General features: G+C 44.1%; 1 protein-coding gene across 1 annotated transcript; it reads left to right on the plus strand.

Annotated features, from left to right (window-relative positions):
- The first annotated feature begins 2160 nt into the window (after positions 1–2160).
- Positions 2161–19773, plus strand: WEE2 (WEE2 oocyte meiosis inhibiting kinase). Its single transcript, XM_054386625.1, has 16 exons — positions 2161–2493; positions 3770–3969; positions 4844–4892; positions 7308–7480; positions 8117–8238; positions 9288–9434; positions 10173–10274; positions 10618–10703; positions 11631–11801; positions 11887–12029; positions 14678–14714; positions 16168–16228; positions 17109–17249; positions 17887–17974; positions 18203–18291; positions 19621–19773. The coding sequence occupies exons 1-16, from the start codon at positions 2161–2163 to the stop codon at positions 19665–19667; spliced, it is 1989 nt and encodes a 662-aa protein (XP_054242600.1). The 3' UTR covers positions 19668–19773.
- Positions 19774–21111: the final 1338 nt, after the last annotated feature.

Here is a 21111-nt window from a genome sequence, read left to right on the forward strand (position 1 = left end):
ACAAATGCTACACTTTGTACGTTATTATTTCACAAAAAATTAAAAAGACCTAGACTAGGACAGAATATGGCCCTTTTAGGAGAAAAAAAAAAAAAGTCTTCAAAAGAAGGGGATAGGAAAACTGTTGTCAGATATTTGAGTAGTTCTGCAGAAAAAAATATTAATAAAAAATGTGGTGGCTTTCAGTTAGAAGATGCAACTTGAATAAGTTGAGCCTTCTTTACACAGCAAGTCCAACTTTTCTCCTCTACATGAATTTAAAATCAGATCAAAAACTGGTCTGAAGGACTTTCACTGCTGGGTTATTGGTCAAAATATAGTTATGAGGATGCAAAGTGTTATTTCTTCAGACTTAAAATAAAATATTCCTACCCAAGACTGCAAGTACTGAACGTCTGATTAATACAGTCAGATCATAGCAGTGCTGAACTGGTGCTGTCATTACCTCAGCTGTCTAGATGCTGCAGATTCAGCTTTTTCATAGCAAAAAGCAGACAGCACTGGCACTCCCAGGCTTTCAGACCTCACTCAAGGTAAGGGGCAGGGAGCTGCAGCAGCTGCATTGCAGAAGAAAGTCTTGCATAGCAGCAACAGGCTCTATGCCTGGAAGAAATGCTACAAAATCTGAGCCCAATGCAGCAGTAAAAACAATACTGAGTTCCTGTCATGTCCTCCTAATACAGCTTTGGTGGCCTGACAAATTACTGGTTACAGTCAACAGGCAACTTCAAAGGCTGTGTGGCCAGGCTTTTCCTTCCAAGAGGACCAAGTGACCTCAGGTTGACATGCCTCTTTATTTTCTGGTGGGAATTCCTCTTGATGTGTGTGAAGGAAAGCACAGTTCTGACAAACCTCCATCTCGGAGCTGCAGATACTTCAATTTCTGCATGTCCTTCTAGCAGCTGTCCTCAGTGTTGTAGAAAGGCTGTTATAACCTATGTGCTTCTTTGGAACACTCATAAAGATACAGAAATATCCTTGTTTTTTACAGAGAATGGTGAAGCAAGAGGAGACATTGATCTGCTCCCAGTGAGTGACGGAGTGGCCCTTAACTTTGGGAATGCCTTCACTGATGCAGCCAGCTTCCCCCTCCTTTCCCCTGAAACCTCAAGATGGAAACCTATACAAGGTTTCTAACTCTTTGCTGAAGTCTTAGTGTGTTATAAATTAGACTGCTAACCTCTCCATGCAGGCTGCAATGCTTGTGCAAGACAACACACATATAAATGCAGGAAGTGAAATTCAGACTTTAAAGAAGGAAGCACAAGGCCCCATTACCACAAGACTCATCGCTTGTAAGAGTAAAGCCCACAAAGACTGCATCTCTGATGGGATTAACATGGAGCAGACTGCCTGTCAGCAAACATCACCTCCTCATAGCTTTGAGGAGCTGGAGAAGAGAAGAGTGTGCAGAAGCAAGGAGATGACTCAGAGGGAACCTTGACTCCCTGCAGAGCTGTTTGCAGGCAAAACAAATCCACACTTCAAAGCAAAACCCTTCAGCCCCCAGCTTTCCAAGGCAGGGGCAATAGTGCACAGGTGATGCTGAGCTCCAGGTGTTTCCCATTAGCAATGGCCCATGTGTGGGGTGGTTATAAAATGTGCCTTGGCAGTAGAAGGCTGGCTGTAGGCTCTCTGGTAATTGCTTGGGGTGCCCTCTGCTTTTACAGGGTATGTACTGTGGACTCTTTTTCTCTGCTTGAGAAATTTGAGGTAGAAAAGGGTGAGGGGAGAGCTGGTGTGTGTTTTTTCTTTAGTATGTGATTGTTTTGTCTCTATGTGTGATGAGAGTAATGCATGAACCCCTGATGGGTGGAGAAGGTGCCTTAGAGGCTTACTAGGAAAGGCAATGGCTTTTGTGTTTTTTTCTGATCTTGAACTGACAAGGTGAAAAGCAAAATCTGTTGCTGTTATGTGAATAGTAACTGAATGTATTTGCTAATCACGTGCCATCAGATAATGCCTATGGTCACTGCTTTTGTATGTGAGATTGGGGTGGGAGAGTACATGGGGTGAGCAGAACTAGTGCCTTGGATAAGGCAAGGAAAAGATGGTTAATCTACCTGTGTAAATAACGCTAGCTTCCTCTCTCTCTCTACCTTTCTCCCTCTAATAATGCAGGCCAGTATCAGCTCTACCTGTCCTGTTTCATATGGTGAAATGGAGGACTGGGACAACAGTAATGAATTCATTCAGCGACTGGATTTTTCTAGCTGTGGTGAAGAGAGTGAAGGCAGAAGTATAGACGAGGAGGATGCCCAGAGCCCAAGCCCTGCTAGGAGCTATGAGTTCCGGCAGTGGCAAGGCAGCAGTCCTCTGCCAGCAACCCCTCAGGGCAAGCTTAATGAGATTTTCCTGAAGAGTACAAAAGCCTGGGTGAGTCCTACCCTGAGTGCTTCCCCGGCTATGAGCAAGAGACAGGGTAATGCTGAGACACCACTGCACATCACCTGGAAAAAGCTGCAGCTGTGTGACACTCCACACACCCCCAAGGTAATGGCATGTGTCAACTTTGTGTGAGCAGGTGAGGTCTGTGGACTCACTAGGTGGTCTTCAGATCAAGACTGAGTGCTTCTCTGAATTTATACTTCACTCAGCCCAACTTTTTGAACAAATAGGTAAAACCTAAGGGCCTGTCTTGTCTGGGATGCTGAACCATATGAGATCCAAAGGTTCCTTCGGGACTTAAATTTATGAAATTCTGGGGTTTGTTCTCAAGGAGAACTGTTTTCTGGTCAATTTGCCAGTAGCCAAATACATTTTTTTTCCAACTTCTGAATCAGAAGGTAACTTGGATGATGTTCTGCCTCATTTCTTGACAAACCTGTCCTGACCAAAGTGATGTAACAGTCCATGCTTGATGGAACTGGGTCTTACGTGTTGTGATGGTTTTAAAACTGTCTTTTTGAATTTTCTTCACAAAGTTTGAGCAGAGAAAGTGAAAGAATGTAAGTCAGTCACTATTGGCTGCAAGAAAGCAAAATAATGATTATTCTAACCACTTCCATTGGAGAAGTTGAAATGTTTAAGGATCTCTACTCAAAACAAGGTTGTTGAGTTGGGGCAGTCTGAGTCTGGGACTCAGCCTGCTTGCTGGGCTTCTGTCTGTCTGCTTCTTTTCTGGTTGAAGAGACTGATCTTGACAAGCTAAGTCTAACAGCCTCTCTGCTTCTTGACTCTCTGTCTTCTGCCGGGGGGGGTCTGGGGGAATTCCTTCTGGTTGAGGGGGAGGCCCCCTGGGGGAAGCAAAGGGGGCTTGGTTGTGCTTTTCTGTTGATTGTACATATTTGTAAATGTTGTGAATAGTGTATATTTGTACATGTTCATTGCATTTCATCATAGATTGTAGTTTTGCTTGTAAATACAGCTTTCATTTGCTTCCAGACTGAGCTAGCCTGGTTATTGTTGGTGTGGGGGGATTTCAGCTCTCACACTGTTACACAAGTTAATGCAGCATATGATGCAATTTATGTGGCTCTGTAGGTGGGAAAGATGAGCAGCTGTCTCTTCTTAAAGACTCTGCTTGCACAATGGCTCTGTGGGCCTCACCCAGGTAAGCAGGGAATAGAGTCAGAAAAGGCTTAGTAAAGAAAATATTTTTCTCCTTCCACCAAGTATTAGGAGGTCTAAGTTGGGGATTCCTCCCCTGAGGAAGGAGCTGAGCTCTCTTTGATTTGCAGGAGAGTAGAGATTTTATTCTGGCATTGCAGCAACAGAAACACTTTTCTGGATTATGTGCCACTTGTTCTTTTTTTTTCTCTCAATGCAGAGCCTGTTATCAAAGGCAGCTTTTTCTTCATTTGACACAAAGGTCCCACCCAAAGGCTTCCGACATCTGAGATTTACTCCTGGTGCTGACTCTGATGACTCTGCCCAAGCTCCTCATGTCAACATTAATCCCTTTACACCAGAGTCGTATCGACAAATGCTCTTCCTTCCTAATGGCAAGCGGAAGACCAGAGGAGAGCTGTAAGTGAGCTACACTTAGATAACAGGCTGGAACTAGACTGCTTGATAAGTGATGATGGAGATGTTTAGCACCTGGACTTACTTGCTAATGATGAATCGTTCACTTCTATAGTACTAATGGGTGCAGAGTAAACCTTAGCAGGCATATGAAGGTGATAGAAATGTAAAATAAAATTCTTTTCCTTGGTTTGGAAATGAGGCATCAACAGGTAACCCCAGTGCTATGGCTGTCTGAAAAAAATTGTACCTCTCTTTTTTTTTTTTTTTTTAACCATGTGTCAAGTGCATCTTGCTTCAGTTATGCACACACCCACAGCTTGGGAGAAATTTTGTTCATGCTCGCCTGTAATATATCTTTTAAGAGGGGTACAGGCTGTTGCTGACCTGCAGAAGTTCTGGTTCTGTGTTAACCAAGACATAACTTAGTCAAATCCCTGTGTGCTACAATGATGTCCAGCTTCTTTCATAGCCCAGCTGTAATAGATGCTCAGCTGGGTATCCCCTTTGAAGGCACAGTGGGGCAGTTATGTCCTTCATGAGGAGCTTGCTATGCAAGGTCATCTCCCACATAGCCTTGCTAGTGATAACCTGTCCAGGAGAATGATGCCCCTGAAAAATGCTCCTCTGTCCTTTGGGTGCTACTAAAGCTGGTATGTAGAAGGAAGCTTTCTAAATGGAAACAGACTTCCTAGCCTGGGACTGACTACTGTCTTTAAGGCCTTAACTAGGAACTCTTAACACTCTGCCAAATCTATCTGTAATTAAAATGAATACAAGTTTGGAGACTTGTTTTGAAAAATGTTTTCATTCGAAGTCTCAGTTGGATTGTTGTACTGAAATGATGCACTCAGAATTTCCTAAACTTCTGTTACAGGAGGAATCCTGATCCAAGAAGCCAGACAGAACAGGAGCTTCCTGTAAAGGTGAGTGTCTGTGTATTCACAGGGAGGATAAGATGCTTGTGAATGTTTGGTAGGCTTATTCTGCTCTTGGAGAATGCTCATGGCATTGGGACAGAGAGTGAATACCTATCACTGAGTAATTCCAAGATGAATGTTCTATTGTTAACATTTGCTTGAGGCAACAAATTCTGAAATTATTCCTGTCTCTAAATGAATCTTGTACTCGTGCAGATCTGACAAGTAAACCTAGAACTTGTTGATTTTAGTCAGGAGACTTTTTTTTTTTTCCCTAGGAAATCAAATTTGGGTTCCTCAGGAGGAACTATGTTACTATAGTATTAGTGTAAATATTGACTGCACCTTTGTGGGTTGGAAAAGAGGTGTGTTGCTCTTCTTACAAATCAATGTACTGAACATTTCTGGATGTGAATGGATTCTCTAATAGATGGACTTGCACTTCAAAATCACAAAGTCTAAGCTGAAAGGCTTTGATGTGGATAAGTACTGAGGGCAAAGTTTCAGTTGCAGTCACAACGGCAAACCTCTGAAGAAAATTCTGTGCTCTCATTTAGTAGGAAAATATCCTTCTGGGGGCTGTCTTGGGAGTCCAAAGGAAGGCTTCACCACAGCTTATAGCTCCAGGACAGCAAACACCATGTTTCAACATGCAACCAAGTTCTCTTGCTGTTGCCAATGTCTGTGCTTAGTGGCAGAGTGCTGGCCTGGCTGCATCAGGCAGAGTTCAAGGTCTTGTATGCCCCCAGCTGTGCTGGCAGAACCGGGCAACCTGTGTGGGAGCTTGTGTTCCACAGCCTTCCTTCTCCCCAGCTTTATCTGGGGGAAACTACTCATCCAGATGGCTTCTGGAAAGCAAGCCAAGCCTAAATTAAATATCCACGTTCAGACGAGGTAAAGAAATCTCCATTTTCCTGAGCAGCCCCTGTAGGGAAGTACCTTGTTTTGTGCAAGCGGGATGAATTGTTCCTTGTAATTGAGTTAATTAGGCTTACTGAAAGACTAATGGCACCCTCTAGCCGAGGAGTCCGGTATTGCAGGAAAACTGCAGCTGCAGAGCCAAACTGCTGCCAGCTGACATCTGGGGCTATCACAATTCCTGTTGTTCTTAGCCTCAAATAACTCGTGGCTCACAGAACTATTATTCTGCTCGAGTGCTGATTGAGTATGTAACATCGATATAAAATTATATACTAGGAGGTATCGTTATTCCCTGAGCTTTTTAAGGAACAGTAAAATATAGCTGCCTTATGAAACCTGTTGTGAAGGGCTTCTGTTTTGTAAGGGCCATATTGTGCTGGCTGTGAGGACTTACTCTTTACCTTCACCCTTTAGGGACATATACCATATACTATAGCAATCACAGCAGTGGTTTCAGTGGAAACCATTGTGCAGTATGAGCCACTGTCCTTGTAAGGGAGGCAGGAGGATGAAGAAAAATCATGGTCTTCTTCCTTGTTCACTTCATGTTCCACTACTTACCTTTTTTCTTTTTACTTCCCTGAAAGCAGACATCACTTTACAAGCAGTACCAGCAGCTCCTATTTCCCTAGTGGCCATTACTGTAGCAATGATGTTCCAGCTGTTCTGCAGGCTTTTAGCCCTTTGTGGAAAAAAGCTCTTTGTGAGAAATCATTGGGAAGACAAACAGATACATTGAGACTTGCTAACCTGCCCATTAGTCTACAGCTCATGCTTCAAACCTGGTGATAGCCTGAACTTATGCAGAATGTCTTTGCTGCAGGCAACCTCAGCTGTTAGAGTAAAGCAGCTCTTACAGAGCTGAGGCCACATCATGCCAATGCACCAACATTTTCTCCTGAGCTCAAAATCAGCAATAGCTCTTTTAAACACAAGTAGTTGAGTACATAAGTGTGGCTAACTGAAGCAGTAGACTTCTATCTATCAGGAGTGGTAACAGGTTTCCTTAAGCCTGCAGTAGCAGGGCAAAAGGGAAGTGTTTTGTTGCTGTTCATCACTGACTGACTCCATCAGCCATGGGTTGAACTGAGCAAGGATGCAAGAGAGGAGGTGTGATGGTAGTAAACCAAGGAGGCTGAAGCACATACAGCTAACTAGACTACAGTTCTCCTTAGTTACAACTTCTACCTCTATGGCTAGTAAGTCAGGATTTTTTAAACTTTTTTTTTTTTAAGGCATAACCTTAACCTTTTGACCAAGGATAAGCCCTTGGTCAAAACAGGTCAAGATAACCTTTGTTAGGTGGTCAAAAAAAACCCAAACCACAACATGCCTAAGCAAAATGTAGTATTTCAAGAAGAACTGGTAGCACACCTGCATGCGTGCCTGGATAGACATCCAGAATGGGAGAGGGGGAAGCATGGGAGCTCTGAGAGCAAGTGCTAAATAGTTCTACAAACATGACATGTTATTTATGTCTTTGGTTTTGTGACCTTGTAGAGATACCTTCTGAAAGAGAGCAATATGGTTTCCCGCTACAAGAAAGAGTTCCTGGAACTGGAAAAAATTGGTGTGGGGGAATTTGGCTCTGTCTACAAGTGCATCAAACGTCTTGATGGATGTGTTTATGCAATCAAACGTTCCAAAAGGCCTCTGGCAGGATCCTCAGATGAGTGAGTGTGCTAACTGACAGCTGAAATGATGGACATGTTCTTGGGAGGTGTGATAAGGAAGGAGGGAGTGTGGATCTAAAGGTATCTGAGGGGTGGCATTAAGCAAAAACTGGCTGCTGTTGTACTCCCAAGTGACAGTTGGGAGAGTGAGGGAAGCTGCTGCTTTAGGACTGTAGGATATAAATGCCTGAGAAAGGGAAGATGCTACATGCATTGTGAAGTGAGACAACAGCTTACCTGTTCATGTTCATGTAGACATTCTCTTGCATAACTGCCAAATAATTTGTGATATGTCTCTGCCCTGGGGTATGGCAAGCACTGCTCCTGTGTACTGAACAGCTAGAGTTGTCCTGCATGCTAAAGCAAAATTCTTGAAGTTGTCTTTGCCCATTTAACAAAAAACTTGCTCAGTAATTTTTTTCTTTAACTTTTACTGACAACTGCTCATCATATTTGAGCAAGGGCAGATTTTGCTTCAGCAGCTGTGCGAGCCAGTCTGTCTGCCAAAATCCAGGAGAAAGTCCTAACCACCTCTGCTTTCCCTCGAGCTAGGCTGCAAACCAAGGCTCCTCTCATGGTCCCAAGCAGCACCCCAGCACTTTGTCACCTCTGCCTTTTCTGTGCACTCCTCTCTAGGCAGCTGGCTCTGCGCGAGGTTTATGCTCACGCTGTCCTCGGACACCACCCCCACGTCGTGCGCTACTACTCGGCGTGGGCAGAGGATGACCACATGATTATCCAAAATGAACACTGCAATGGTGAGAGCTGTGACAAGGCTGAGATCTCAGGATGGGTGCAGTTACCTTCTTTTGTACTTACAGATAAGATGTTTTGGCATATGACAAAGCAAACTACTGGGCCTACAGTTCTATGAAGACAGTAAGGGCTCAATATTTAGACAAATCTCTGAATACTGCCAGTGTGTTACATGTAGTAAACACCCTTTGATTTGGGAGGTTTTAAAACTGCTCATCTCTGTTGGCTGACCTGGAGAAGTATGCTCTATGCTAATGCTTAGGAGCTGCATCTGGGACTGCCTAGATAAAACCTTATGAGTGACCCAAAAGCAGCTAACTTCAGTGCCATATATCTTGGAAACAACTGTTTTTAATGAAGGAGTAATGATTTAAAGAGTGGCTGTCTGGTGGTACCTTGTATCTTGGTTAGAAGAAAAGGCTCAACAGCTGCAGAGGAATGGAGCTAAATAATGATGTAAACTGTAAATGGGGTGCTGCAAGCAAGGTGGTGTGGTCTTATTTGGGTTTGCCCTTGGCCATTCCACTGTTTGGAAGACACTGGAAGAGACTCCTCTGACTACCAGAGGAGCTGAAGGCAAATAAGTAGTTCTCATTTTTCAACTGCTCCTGAGGTCTTGGGGCTTGACAAGTGATGATAGCTATTTGGAATAATGGAGGTAACTGAAATGCAGTGATAGTGGCTGCAGCATTGATGTGCTTCTTGTGTTTTAGTGGATGAACATCTGAGATTAAAGGAAAAATGGTGAAAAGCAGGCTGGTGGAGAGAGAGGCCATGGTACTAGCTAGTCCTGAAATGAAGTGCTTTAACAGCAACTCACAAAACTTTGTGTCATGGGCAAGCAGGAAGCAAGGATGTTTTGAGGCAATGGAAAGGCTGAAGCCAAATGGTGATGTCCAAGTTTGATCACCAAAACACATATTGCTGGTCTGCTTGGGATTTGTGACTAGCAAGCATGCATGTTCTCTAGGCAATGGTTTCAACTAAGCAATTTCAAATATGCAGCTCCACAAGATCTTTGTCAGATCTCAAACTGACTGTTTTCACCTAGGTGGGAGTCTCCAAGACACACTTCTGGAAAATGCAAAGCTTGGTCAGTGTTTCCCAGAAGCAAAACTGAAAGAAATATTGTTGCAAGTCTCCATGGGGCTAAAATACATCCACAACTCTGGTCTTGTGCACCTGGATATCAAACCTAGTAAGTATAGTGCTCCCATCCTTTGTGGACCTTCCAGGGCACCTGTAAGAGGACTTCAATGGAACTTAGTGAAGTGCTTCAGAGGAAGGAGGCTCTTGCCTGAAAATGTGAGAATGGTTTGTGTATTTTGCATCTTTCCATTAAAGATGCTCCAAACCAGGGCCTCCTCTGATAGTTGGCAGTGTTTCACTTCTGTTCCATGACCTTCATAATCCTGGCTCATGAGAATCACTTTCATAGTGGTGGAGGAAATAGGACTGTTAATGAAGATGAGGACGCCCTGATTTGCTGGAGTTTTGTTGCCCAGCACTTTCCCTTTGTATGGGAGAAATGGAGTGAGAAGTGAATATTTATTATACCTACCCTGAGGGATTAAGTTCATGCAAAAAAAAAAAAGTAACAAGCTTTCATCTTGTGCAGCTGAGGATGGGCACCTCCAGGGCAATGCTCCCCTTCCCAGCCACATAGTTATGTCCTTACAGTGGAGCAACTCTTCCCTGCTAAAATCGTGCTTCTAGCTTGGGGGGCAGAAGGTGAGGAAAAGCTGATTACACTAGGATATTTTATACACAAGATACAGTTGTATTGCTGAATGTGTGAGCTGGCAGAAAGCAGGTGGGAAGCATATGCATACCTCCTCTGGCTGCAAAGTTTAACTAGCTTGATAGGTAGGTATTTTTATGAAGTTGTCTGTCTACTGATAACACTATTGCTAAATGTAACAGTGTTACCTTGCAGGTAATATCTTCATCTGTCACAAACTGGCAGTTGAGAGCCCTGCGGGGCAGGAAGAGAGTGACAGTGAAGATGAACTCACTTCTGGTGTGGTATATAAAATTGGTAGGTTTCAGTGCACTTTACAACTGCCTTAAGATTAGAGTTGCTCATTACTGCTTGTCTTTGCTCTGTCCTGCTGGCTGAGGATGCTTGCATATAAAACTGATAGCATTGTCCTGAATGCCTCTGCTACTTGCCATAGCTAATTCCTCTACAGGAGACAAGTCTTGAGCTCACATGCTTGTTTCCTAAGCCCACATTCCTGAGCAGGCACAAACTTTTCTCTTAATCAGTATTTCCTGATTGCTCTGTTGCTGCCTAAAAAAAATGCAGGTCTGCTTTTTTTTTTTTTATTGCTGGAGATCTATATCAGTTTGCTCCTTTAGTTGCTTATTCTTTGTTTCAGGTGACCTTGGCCATGTGACATCAATAACAAACCCCCAGGTGGAGGAAGGAGACAGAAGGTTTTTGGCCAATGAGGTTTTGCAAGAGGTACAGCTGCTGCATGGTGGGGAGAGGTCAACTGTTGTGGAATCACCAGTATATTCCTTGCCTTATTTTCTTGTGTCTGGTCTGGTTGTGAAAACAGCAAAATTAACATCTTGTTAATGAGTCTTGACATGTAACCATTTAAAATACTTAGTAATTTAGGATTGCAGCTATTCCACCTGTGAGGGACAAACTATCAGTTTATCATTTACACACCCAGCTGAGATTAAACTACTGGATGTGATTACTGAGGAATAAGGCCAGGCTGGATAAGGCTCTGGCCAGCCTGATCTAGTGTGAGGTGTCCCTGCCCATGGCAGGGGGGTTGGAACTAGATGATCCTTGTGGTCCCTTCCAACCCTGACTGATTCTATGAATATATGCCCCTTGACAAGTGTCTTGTACAATAAGAACTGATCAGGTAGCATGGAGAAGTGGGAATTAGTTGACTGCAGTTTTGACGCTCTGGGCAGTTGAAGAAAAAAGGGCATTGGTACGTAACAAGCAGCTTTGATGTGCTCATAGGGTCTGGTATCTAAGTGACTGTATCTTTTTGTGCTGCAAGAGGCATTAGGAACTGTGAGGTCAATATTTTGCATGCAGTTGGTCATTTGAGTTGGGAATGGTTAGCTTTTTGCCTTTGAAAGCTGGAGGTGTGCACTTGTTAGGCTGTCCTCTGGATTTTCTGTGCTGATCCTAATGTGGACTGCAAGACCCTCATAATTGGGTAAAAGCTAATGTGGTGTTTGATACCAGGTATGACTGGTAATTATGTCCTTATCCTAAAGAGGAGAAAACAGCAAATTGGGATGGTGCAAGGCAGGGTCATACACACACTTATTCAGCTGGTCAGCTGAGTTGGTATCTCAACCCACCTTTGTTCAGCATAGCAAGAAATTCCTTTTCTATAACTGCTTATCTTCTTCACAGGATTATTGCTCTTTGCCAAAAGCAGACATCTTTGCCTTGGCACTCACAGTAGCTCTAGCAGCTGGTGCAGAACCACTGCCTCACAATGGGGACATGTGGCATCACATCCGCAAAGGCAATCTTCCCCTGATCCCCCAGAAACTTCCTCATCGCTTTCTTGAGCTCCTTGAGGTGAGGAAGAAGTCTTGACAGAATGGAGGCTGTTCCAGCTGGTATGTGACAGTGTGTTTAAACCTTGAATTTCTTTGCCTTTTAGCTCATGATCCATCCGGACCCAGTGGAAAGACCTTCTGCCACAGCTCTTACTAAACATCCAGTTCTCCGTCCTTCACGTGGAAAAGCTGCACAGCTCCAGAAGCAGCTAAATGTGGAAAAGTGCAAGACTGCCATGTTGGAAAGGTAGGGTGGCTTGGGCACCAAAGGGAGAAGCCATGGGTGTATCAACTGCTGGTCTTGAATGTAGGGTAGTAGTGCTATGAGACCCAACATGAAGAAATACCCAGTCAGCTGCTGTGCCTGAAGCTAGGAGAGTGAGTGGGCTCCAACAGGGACTTACAGTACCCAAAGAACTGTGGTTCATTTCTGGGTTTGAGGAATTGGCTAAATTAGAGCAGTGAACTTGCACACTTACTGCAACTGCTGGTGATACAATATGCAGCCAGTGGGCAGAGGAGTAATTGATACTGTACTGAGAGAAAGTGGTCTAGGACAGAAAGAAGGAAGTATCAGGTGGTAGCAGGTGTCTGTTTTCCCTTTGCTTCATCTTGCTGCTTTTTGGAAATGATGTTCTGTGGTGCTGGTATCTATGAACTATGCCACCACCCCTTGTAGTGCAGTAGTCAGCTAGGGAATAGGTTTTCCATGTAGCCAGGAAGGTATATGCTCTGGCAGCATAGCAAGCATTGGTGGGGGGAAGGCAACAGAAAAGTGTACCTTCATTAGGTGTTTGTGCTGCACAGGATGGCACTGATCTAAGCACCACCATTCAAAATGACTGAAACCATGAGAGAAAAACCAAGCTAGGGATTCTACACACTAGTGCCAGTGTGTCTGACCTGATACATAGTTTTCTTTGGTGTGGGTTCAAGCTATTCCCTTCTGAAGCAGAAGCCCTAGAGATACAGTAATCTTTGTCACCCTCTCAGGTGAAAAGCTGCAGCTCTCCAGCAGTGCTGGAGTACTGCAGGTACCCTGTTGTGCAGGGTTGTTCATACTGTTCTTCTGTAGCTAACGGGGATTCATGCATGATGTGGTTTTCTTCCTCTCCTCTTCCTCCCATCTTCCCCATGCAGGGAACTTAAAGCAGCTCGTCTTGCCCAGACTCTCATGAAGGACCAGCCCTTAGGAAGTGCCAAGTTGCAAGACTCTGAAACTTCTTCTAAGCAGAACAGCAAGCGCCTGGTGGGAGGGAACAGCTGTCGCTCATTTAGCTTTACTTTGGGTTACTGAACTTTTGTGTTGTCCTAAAATGCTGTGGCTGCTGAATGGCCCTGTGAAAGCAGAGGGTCCCCACAGACCAATTATTAGCTCTCCCTGTTGTGTTTTCTGGTTCCATTGTTAGTTATGAGATGTTGGCTGAGGGAAGAATGACTATCTTGTAAATATCAGATTGTGGGAATTAAGATTATTGTCCTCAGTCTTTTACCTGTTTAATTTCTTGTGTAACTCGTCTTGTCCTAGGTTAGGAACGGTTTTGCCATGGAAGGGAAAGGATGGCATCTCTTACTCATTTTCCTCTTTGTTTAGTTGGGCCCTATTATTGATGTTTTTGTGCATCTTAAAACTGTAGTCACCTGTGTATCTTGAGAGGGGAGATACTGTTTATATGCAGAGATGGCATCTAAAGCTGGGTCCTCCTAGAGGTGAGGTGGTAAGGATTATGGTGGACAGTTTTGACTAAACTTCATCAGAGGGACATGTTAGATAGTCCTGGATTTGGGATGCAATTGGAGTGGCATTTCTTTAAGGGTTACAAAGAGTAGAAGGCAACACCTTTGAGTTAAGGGGGCTTTACTGGTAGAAGTTGGAGGAAAGCTTCCCCTCCCTCAACCTTCTGGAACAAGCACAGTATTGTGTGACTCGTTAAGCTTTTGTAGACTAGTCTCTGACTTATTTCATGTCAGTCGGCAAGGACTCTGCTTTAAGTGGGGGAAGTGACCGTGGTGTGCGGGTAGGTGGCCGCGTTACCCATGTCCCTCCTACGATTTTCTGTGTGGTGCAATTGTCTGCCTGCAAACGGCAGCCTTTCAGCAAAGATGGAGGAAATCAAGAAAGCCTTTTCAGGCTTCCAGTCTTCTTGGAGTTGCCCATGTGTTTAATGTCTGCTAAATCTCACCCCCGGCTTAATGTAGTGGAGTCCTTGTTGGCTGTACGTCTAGCTGTAGTAGTTGCATGTGAATTGCACTGTTACTACGGAGAGCCTTAAGTTGGAAACTCGGTTATTTATAGGTGTTTTGCCGAAGTTTGTTCTCAAGTGTTGAACAGTGTTGGCTTTTAAATTGTTAGAATTATCCTTTAAGAAGCGCAATGTGCAAATAAAGATTTTAATCCTTTTACTTATGACGGAGTGATTTTTTTTTTTTTTTTTTTTTTCCTCCCCCCCCTTCTTTTACCTTTTGGGCCTCCTTCTTCCGCCATACGGGAGATCTCAATCACTGGCCGACAGCGTGCCCGTGAGTGACTGGAGCTGGCCGGTGCCGATGGCGGGAGACCCCTCCTGTCCCGCAGAAGGCCACTCCGCGCCCGCCCGTTTCCACGCGGTGCAAGAACGCGGCAGTGCGCTACCCTCTTCCGCCCCCGCGGTCCGCTCTCCCCACCGGGCCCCTCAGAACCTCTGCCGGAGATAGGGTCGCGTTTCCACCCGGACCCTTTTTGGAGAACAGATTGCGCTCCCTTTCCGCTTCCGGCTGTGTGCTGGTCCTGCGGCCGGAGAGGTGCAGAGGGCGAAGGGGGGTCGGGAGGGAGCGGGCGGCGAGGGCAGGGGCATTTGCGGTAGGACGCGGCTCCCCCCGTGGCGCTTCATTTTAGCGGTGCTTTTCTTTCCGCAGGAGCGACGGCAGCATGCTGCGGCGACCGGCGTGGCAGGTAGGGCCGGGCGGAGGTGAGGCGGTGGGTTTGGGGCCTTTAGGAGAGCGATACTTGGGACTGGCTCCCTTGGGGCCGAGCTGCGGCCCCAGCGGGAGTTCGGTTCTGACTTTACCGCCCGAAACTGGCCGCACCGCACCGCCGCCTGGTGGGAGCCGCTCGCGGGCCGTAGCTGAAAGTCGTCCTGCCGCGGAGAGCAGGCGGCAGGGAGAAGCAGCTCTTGCCCCTTTTCAGCCCGCCGTTGGGCTCGTAATAACTTCCTCGTTACGGAAACATGATTTCGCTGCCGCCCCCTCGTTGCAGCATTGTAACGTGAGAGGACAGCAGAGGGGCCCGGAGCTGTGCCTCCAAACAGGCAAGTCGCTCGCCTCCGCAGAGCGGGCTGCGAGAGCCGAAGGAGTGCTCTGCAGCCGGCCCGGACAGAGCCTCGCTTCGGCGACCTGCGAGCCGCCTGCCGACAAGGACCGGCCGTTGTTGCTGGTGCCTTTGCCGCAGCACTGAATATGCCCTTAGCAAATGTGAGTTGCCCCATGGACATGTCAGGTCATAGGTGTTATTTGTGTCATCTCTCAAAGTGTGAGGAGGGAGGTTCTACTTGTGTACTCTACAAGAATACGGATACTGGACTTGGGTTACTCAGCTACTGAAGAAGATGCATTAAAAGATCCTGCTTGTGCATGGGATGAGTTTTCAATGATTTGTATATACATCAGTGAACCATGCAGACATACTGAAACGATACCTCTAGTATAGCTCCTCTGTTCAACTAAACTGTTAATCTTGCCTTCCTTTAAGTTTTGTCAACCATTTGTTATAAGAGATGAGCTTTTCTACAATTCTTGCTCATGAGCCTCTTGCAGAGGCCTTCTGGGCTTTTTTCCTCCCTTTCATTCTAGGATGTATTTACCAACAAGAAGTAGTTTCTTTTTCTTACTTGGGTTTAACTGTAGCACTCAGGTTTTTGTGGCCTTGACTTACTGTTTGCTTGGGAGTGAGGGGTTCTCAAGGTCATACTGCTTATGTCAATGGATATATGTACATTTTAAATGCATCTTGTTGGTCTTGAAATGAAGCAGAAGGCGGATGAAACCATCAAAACTTCTTTTCCAAAAACTGAAGCTAAACTAACTAAACAACCCCTCCACTTCAACTCTTCCCTGGCCCCCTGATGTATTACAGAAAACCAGCAGTTGCTGTGTGTCCCCAAAACAATTGCTACAGATGTACCATCAGGCCATGCTTTTTCTTAGGCAGCTTTTTAACCCCAGTTTAACCAGATATTCTTAGAATAATCTTATTGGCTTTTTAGCTGAATGGATTTCTTCCCTCAGTTGCCACGTAAGTCTCTGGAAAAGAATATACTTGCAAAACCTCTGTAAGTGTTCAGAAAACAAGGTTTAAAAGCATATGAATACTGTTTGTGTCTTAAACTAATGTGTGTCTGTTTCTTCAGGTGCTTCGTCAGTTTGTAAGGCATGATTCTGATACAGTTGGCTCATTGGTACTTGAAAGATGTAAGTAGCTCCTGAGGTGAACCTTAGTCATTACTCTGAGTTTTAGAATGGCTGGAACATGCTGTGAGAGAATTAGAATGGTAGCTCCTCTTGTTTCAAACAGACTAGAGTATCTTTTTACCTAGCCTTTAAGTTTAGCTGCCTTTAAGGAGGAATAGAAAAAAAGCTCTGGTGTGGACTCTATACCTGTGAAAGGCAGGTGGTTGTGCTTTATCCATGGCAGGGAATCAGGCATGCTGTTGTCATGATTGCTAGTACTTGCCTTCAGGTGTCTCACATACTTGTTTCTCAGACTCATGTGCCTGGGGGACTTGTTTGGTGGCTGCTGCTGCCCCAGCTTGATTTGCTGCAGGTGTGCACTTCAGATTTTACCATTTGTTTCATGTGCTTATTATGCAAGAGTGATGCTTTCCTGACTTGGATTTTTTTTGAACTAGGAGAAGCAATAACTTGTGTCCAGCTAGTCCTGGTACCTGTGTAAAAGCCAGTAACCCTCTAATTCAGAGGATGAGGTGTGATAATGCAGCTTTGTTGTTTTAAAGGCACTGCTTTAAGGACAAAACAATGTAATGCCATGGTTTTTAACATAATGAGAAAGTGCAAGTTGAGGTAAGTAAACCAAAAATAGTTTCAAGTGGCATATGCATGCATCTATGAAAAACATTACGAAGTAACAGAATAAAGAACCTTTAGTTTTTTAAATAAGTTTACTTATCAGTGAATATGGTGTTACAGATACAGTCAACCAGCTGCAGGGCCTAAAGCTAGAAGTCACAAAAACTTGAAAAATGTAGAAATTCATTATTCCAGCTGCCAAGTTATGACTTGCTGTAAAGCATTGGAATTCACCTATATGTGTATTTTCTTTCTGATGTTTCAGCCATGAATCGTGTTCAGTTACTTGGTCGGGTTGGACAGGACCCTATCATGAGGCAAGTGGATGGAAAGAATCCTGTTACCATATTTTCTCTTGCAACCAATGAGATGTGGCGAACAGGGGAAAGTGAGGTAACACAGGGAGGTGAGTCTGCAATGAGCAGTGTGCTGCTGCTGAGTTCTGAGGTCCTGCATGCATGTTCATAGCACCACGCTTTGTTTTCAGGCTGCCATGTAAATCTCTTGGGCTCAGGGGAGCTGCTTTTGAGGTTAGCAGAGATACTGATGCGCTGGTGTGTCTAACTGATCCCCAGCAGCATGTACTGAGTAGGGATCTTCACATCGACCTTCCTCTGGAGGAAAGAGTGTTGAGTTGGCAGTTCTTACTGTTGGGATTGCCAGAGGTGTGTTTCAAGAAGTAGGGGGGTGGGCTGTGGGGGGAGAGAAAGAAAAGATACACCATCAATCTGCAGCTACAGATGATTTTTCTCTGATTTTTGTTCCATGCTGAGTATGTGAGGCAAAAAAATCTTCCAGTATGAGCACTGGCTTCCAGGAAAAGTCATCTCTTGGTTTGAACTGTACTTCTGCATGATACTTTAATTTGGATGCAGATGAGTGGAATGTTGAGTTCTAATATGGAGGGGAGATGAGTGCTACTATACATGTATTTTTAGACTACTGTTTGTAATTCAAGAACACCAACATGTTGAAACTAATGTCTGAGGTTTGACTCAAACAACAGATCTGACATCCAGCTGTGTTATTTTCATGTACCATAGGTGATATCAGTCAGAAGACAACATGGCACAGGATCTCTGTCTTCAGGCCAGGCCTCAGGGATGTTACGTATCAGTATGTGAAGAAGGGGTAAGTGAATAACAAATATGGCTGTGGATTTAATGCTTTATAAGCTGGTTGATGTAATAATTGTGGTGCTGAGGAGCTATGCTAAAGTAGGAGTGCTGTAAAGTAAGTTATCAGACCTTCTACAAACAGCTGATGCAGAAGACTCTCTACTTAGCATCAGATATGGAGGAGAAAACAGTAGTACAGGTCTCTGACCAGAACCAAATTCCTACTTGGTTTGTTTTTCAGTTCTCGAATCTATGTTGAAGGGAAGATAGACTATGGTGAATACACAGATAAAAACAATGTGAGGCGGCAGGCCACAACCATTATAGCAGGTAAGGAACAGCACGCCAAGGCCTGACTTGCGCTTCTGGAGTGGAGAGGGCTTGGAGGACCTTTGGTTTGTCTTCATTCTCAGTACCCGTACTTGGGGATTTTGAGAGAGTCCATAAGCTGTACTGGTAGATGTCCTGCTTGTGAAGACACAGATGAGAGCATATAATTGCAGGCTGTTGCATCATTTGCTCACAAATCATTTGGTGCAGGAGGTTGAGACTGTGTTCCCTTGGTTTGTCAGGGAACTTTTGTTTCCTGTTAAAGACTAGGGGCTTCACCAACTTTAAGGATCTCTGTGAAGGATGTGTTATGTTGGGATAGCTTGATGGAGGATTTAGAATGACCTCAGTCTGGTAACCAGTAGTGGTAAGAGCGGCACAAAATGGATAGGGAGTAGCTTATTCCTTGGGTAAACACAAAGAGGAGGAGGAGGAGGAGGAGAACTGGGAAACTCAGCTTTTCACTTGAGCTTAAAGTACCCTGAGCATTCTATATCTTTAGTATAAGTAGAGCCACTGTCTTGTGGCTTTTGGGGGAGGGCTAGACCAGTTGGGTAGTAGAGCAAGCATATTTTAAAAGTAGCACAGAGAAGGAAAACAAAACACCAAAACAAAACAAAAAACCCAAACCTACCAACCAAACAAGCAAAAAAAAAACCCTAAAACAACAAAACCAGAAAACCAGCCACAAAAAAAAGTAAAAATCAAGAAAACATCAACAACCAAGCAAACCCAAAACAAAACAACAAACCAGCCACAGTTCTGGATGTTTCTGCTGTGCAGCCTCTTTAAAATAATACTAATCAAACTATCACACTAACAGTTCAGCCTGCAGTGCTGTTTATAAATAGCTGGAGGAGGGAAGCAAGACTTTAAAATTAGTATTAATCCTGAAGGTTTCTCCATTGTGTTCAATATCTCTGTACTCAATTGCTGAGGCTTGATGAAGCATGAGTTTCATGTAGTCCTACAGGCCGATGACATGGTAGTGTATGCTAAAAATGACAAAATGGAAAGGAAATAAGCTGTAGCTGATACAGATCATAGCAAAAGAATGAAACCATTGTTTTAAAATGTTTCTGGTGTCTGGTTGTTCAGCAGCTTTTCATCAGGTTTAGCAGACTTGTTAAATTGTGTATACAGCTGCCTTGAATTGTCAGCTTTTGGAAAGACTCACCCAGAACCCTGTCTCAGGCAACTTATTTTATGAACAAATCTGTTCTGAAATACTTATCTTTGCAGCTTATTTTAACACAAATGGGTTGTCTTTGTGGGTGCACAGGCTTGCAACAGGGAAAAACAATCTAAATTTTCATTCTTTCTTTTCAGATAATGTAATTTTTCTGAGTGACGGTGGTACGAAAGAAAAGGTGTGAGGTCATTAGTGCTTGGATCCAGGCCATTTCATTCCTTTTGTTTTACAGTGCTTCATAATTCTCTGACCATGTATATTGCTGTAGCTTCTTGAAAGAATAAACAAAATGTTTGGTACCTATAGGGTATCCTTGTGTTTTCTTTTTAGTACTTAGGTCTTCATTATTATGGAGTTTGACATGATGACTATGACATGGTTCTCATCCCAGTACCTTGTTGGAGTGTGATGCCTATTGTTTGCCATCAGGAGGAGCTGGAAGCCTTGGCTTTCCTTCTAAGAGGCCTGCGGTTGTGTGTGAAAAACATTCCTGCTCCAGGCTTCTCAGTGAATGTGGGAGTGGTGTTTATTTTGCTTTACCATTGTTTTATTGTCAGATTGAGAATTACTGGTATGGTTAGTAAAGATACACAGCTGAAAGGTGTGCCTTTCTGTTATGTGGAGAAGTGATTAATTTCTCACTATAATATGGTGTGGTGTGAAGAGGGAAAGAAAATGTTAGAGGTGAGTTTCCTGTGTTTCAGGCTTGTGGGGTTCTATATCTTATCTCTCTGAGCCCACTGCAGAGCATGCTTAGTTTTTGCTGTTCTCCCCCCTACTGAATTATAATCTTGTTTATAATTCTCTGTGACCACTCAGTGCTACCAAAAACTTCAATTCTTTCAGTGTTTACTTCTGATTGAGGTTAATGCTTTAACCTAGTAGCCTAGCTCCTGGCATTGGCTTAACAAGGTGTTAGATATGCTAGAAATGCTTAGCTACTTAAATGGGTTGTTATCCACAGGAGGTTGTGATATATTTTTTAATAGGAAGTTTTGACTTTAATTCTTTTTATGACTTGTTCTATCTGAGCTTGTAGCACTGGAGAACTTTAGGGTGCTGCACTTCTGTAGTAGTGATTCAAATACAGTTTGTGTTGACTAAATGGAAACTTTCAGTTGGAAACTGGGGTTTGTCTTAAGTTTTCTTCATATCAAGAAAGCCTGGAGTTAATGTTCTAAGCCTTTGTACATTCAGTGGTTATCTCCTTTTTTTGCACTCTTCTGTGGTGGTCAAGTTCAACACAGTTTATGGCAGTGTCTGCTTTAGAGCTTGGGAGCTGGCTTTCTACTCCAAATTCAGAGCAGAAGTGGCGATGATAATTCACTTCACCACTGCATGTGGAGAGGCTGGAACTCCATCTGGCAGGTGCTTGAAGGGCTTAGGCTAATCTCTGCCCCAGGCTCAGGATGGAGACAGAGCTAAGCTAGCACAAGGTGTAGGATTAGGTGCCAAGAAAGAAAAATATTTGCTCAAGAACTCCAACTTTACTTGCTTTTCCAGTTCTATTTAAAGTTGCTAGTACACTTTTAAAGACTGACCTGCTACAAAGGCAGCACAGACCATCCTTGAGAACACACTGTTTGAGGAGTGGTGCAGTACCTTGAGTCTTCATCACCATATCGCCT

This window comes from Indicator indicator, chromosome 14 (genome assembly GCF_027791375.1).
Source record: "Indicator indicator isolate 239-I01 chromosome 14, UM_Iind_1.1, whole genome shotgun sequence".
NCBI lineage: Eukaryota > Metazoa > Chordata > Aves > Piciformes > Indicatoridae > Indicator > Indicator indicator.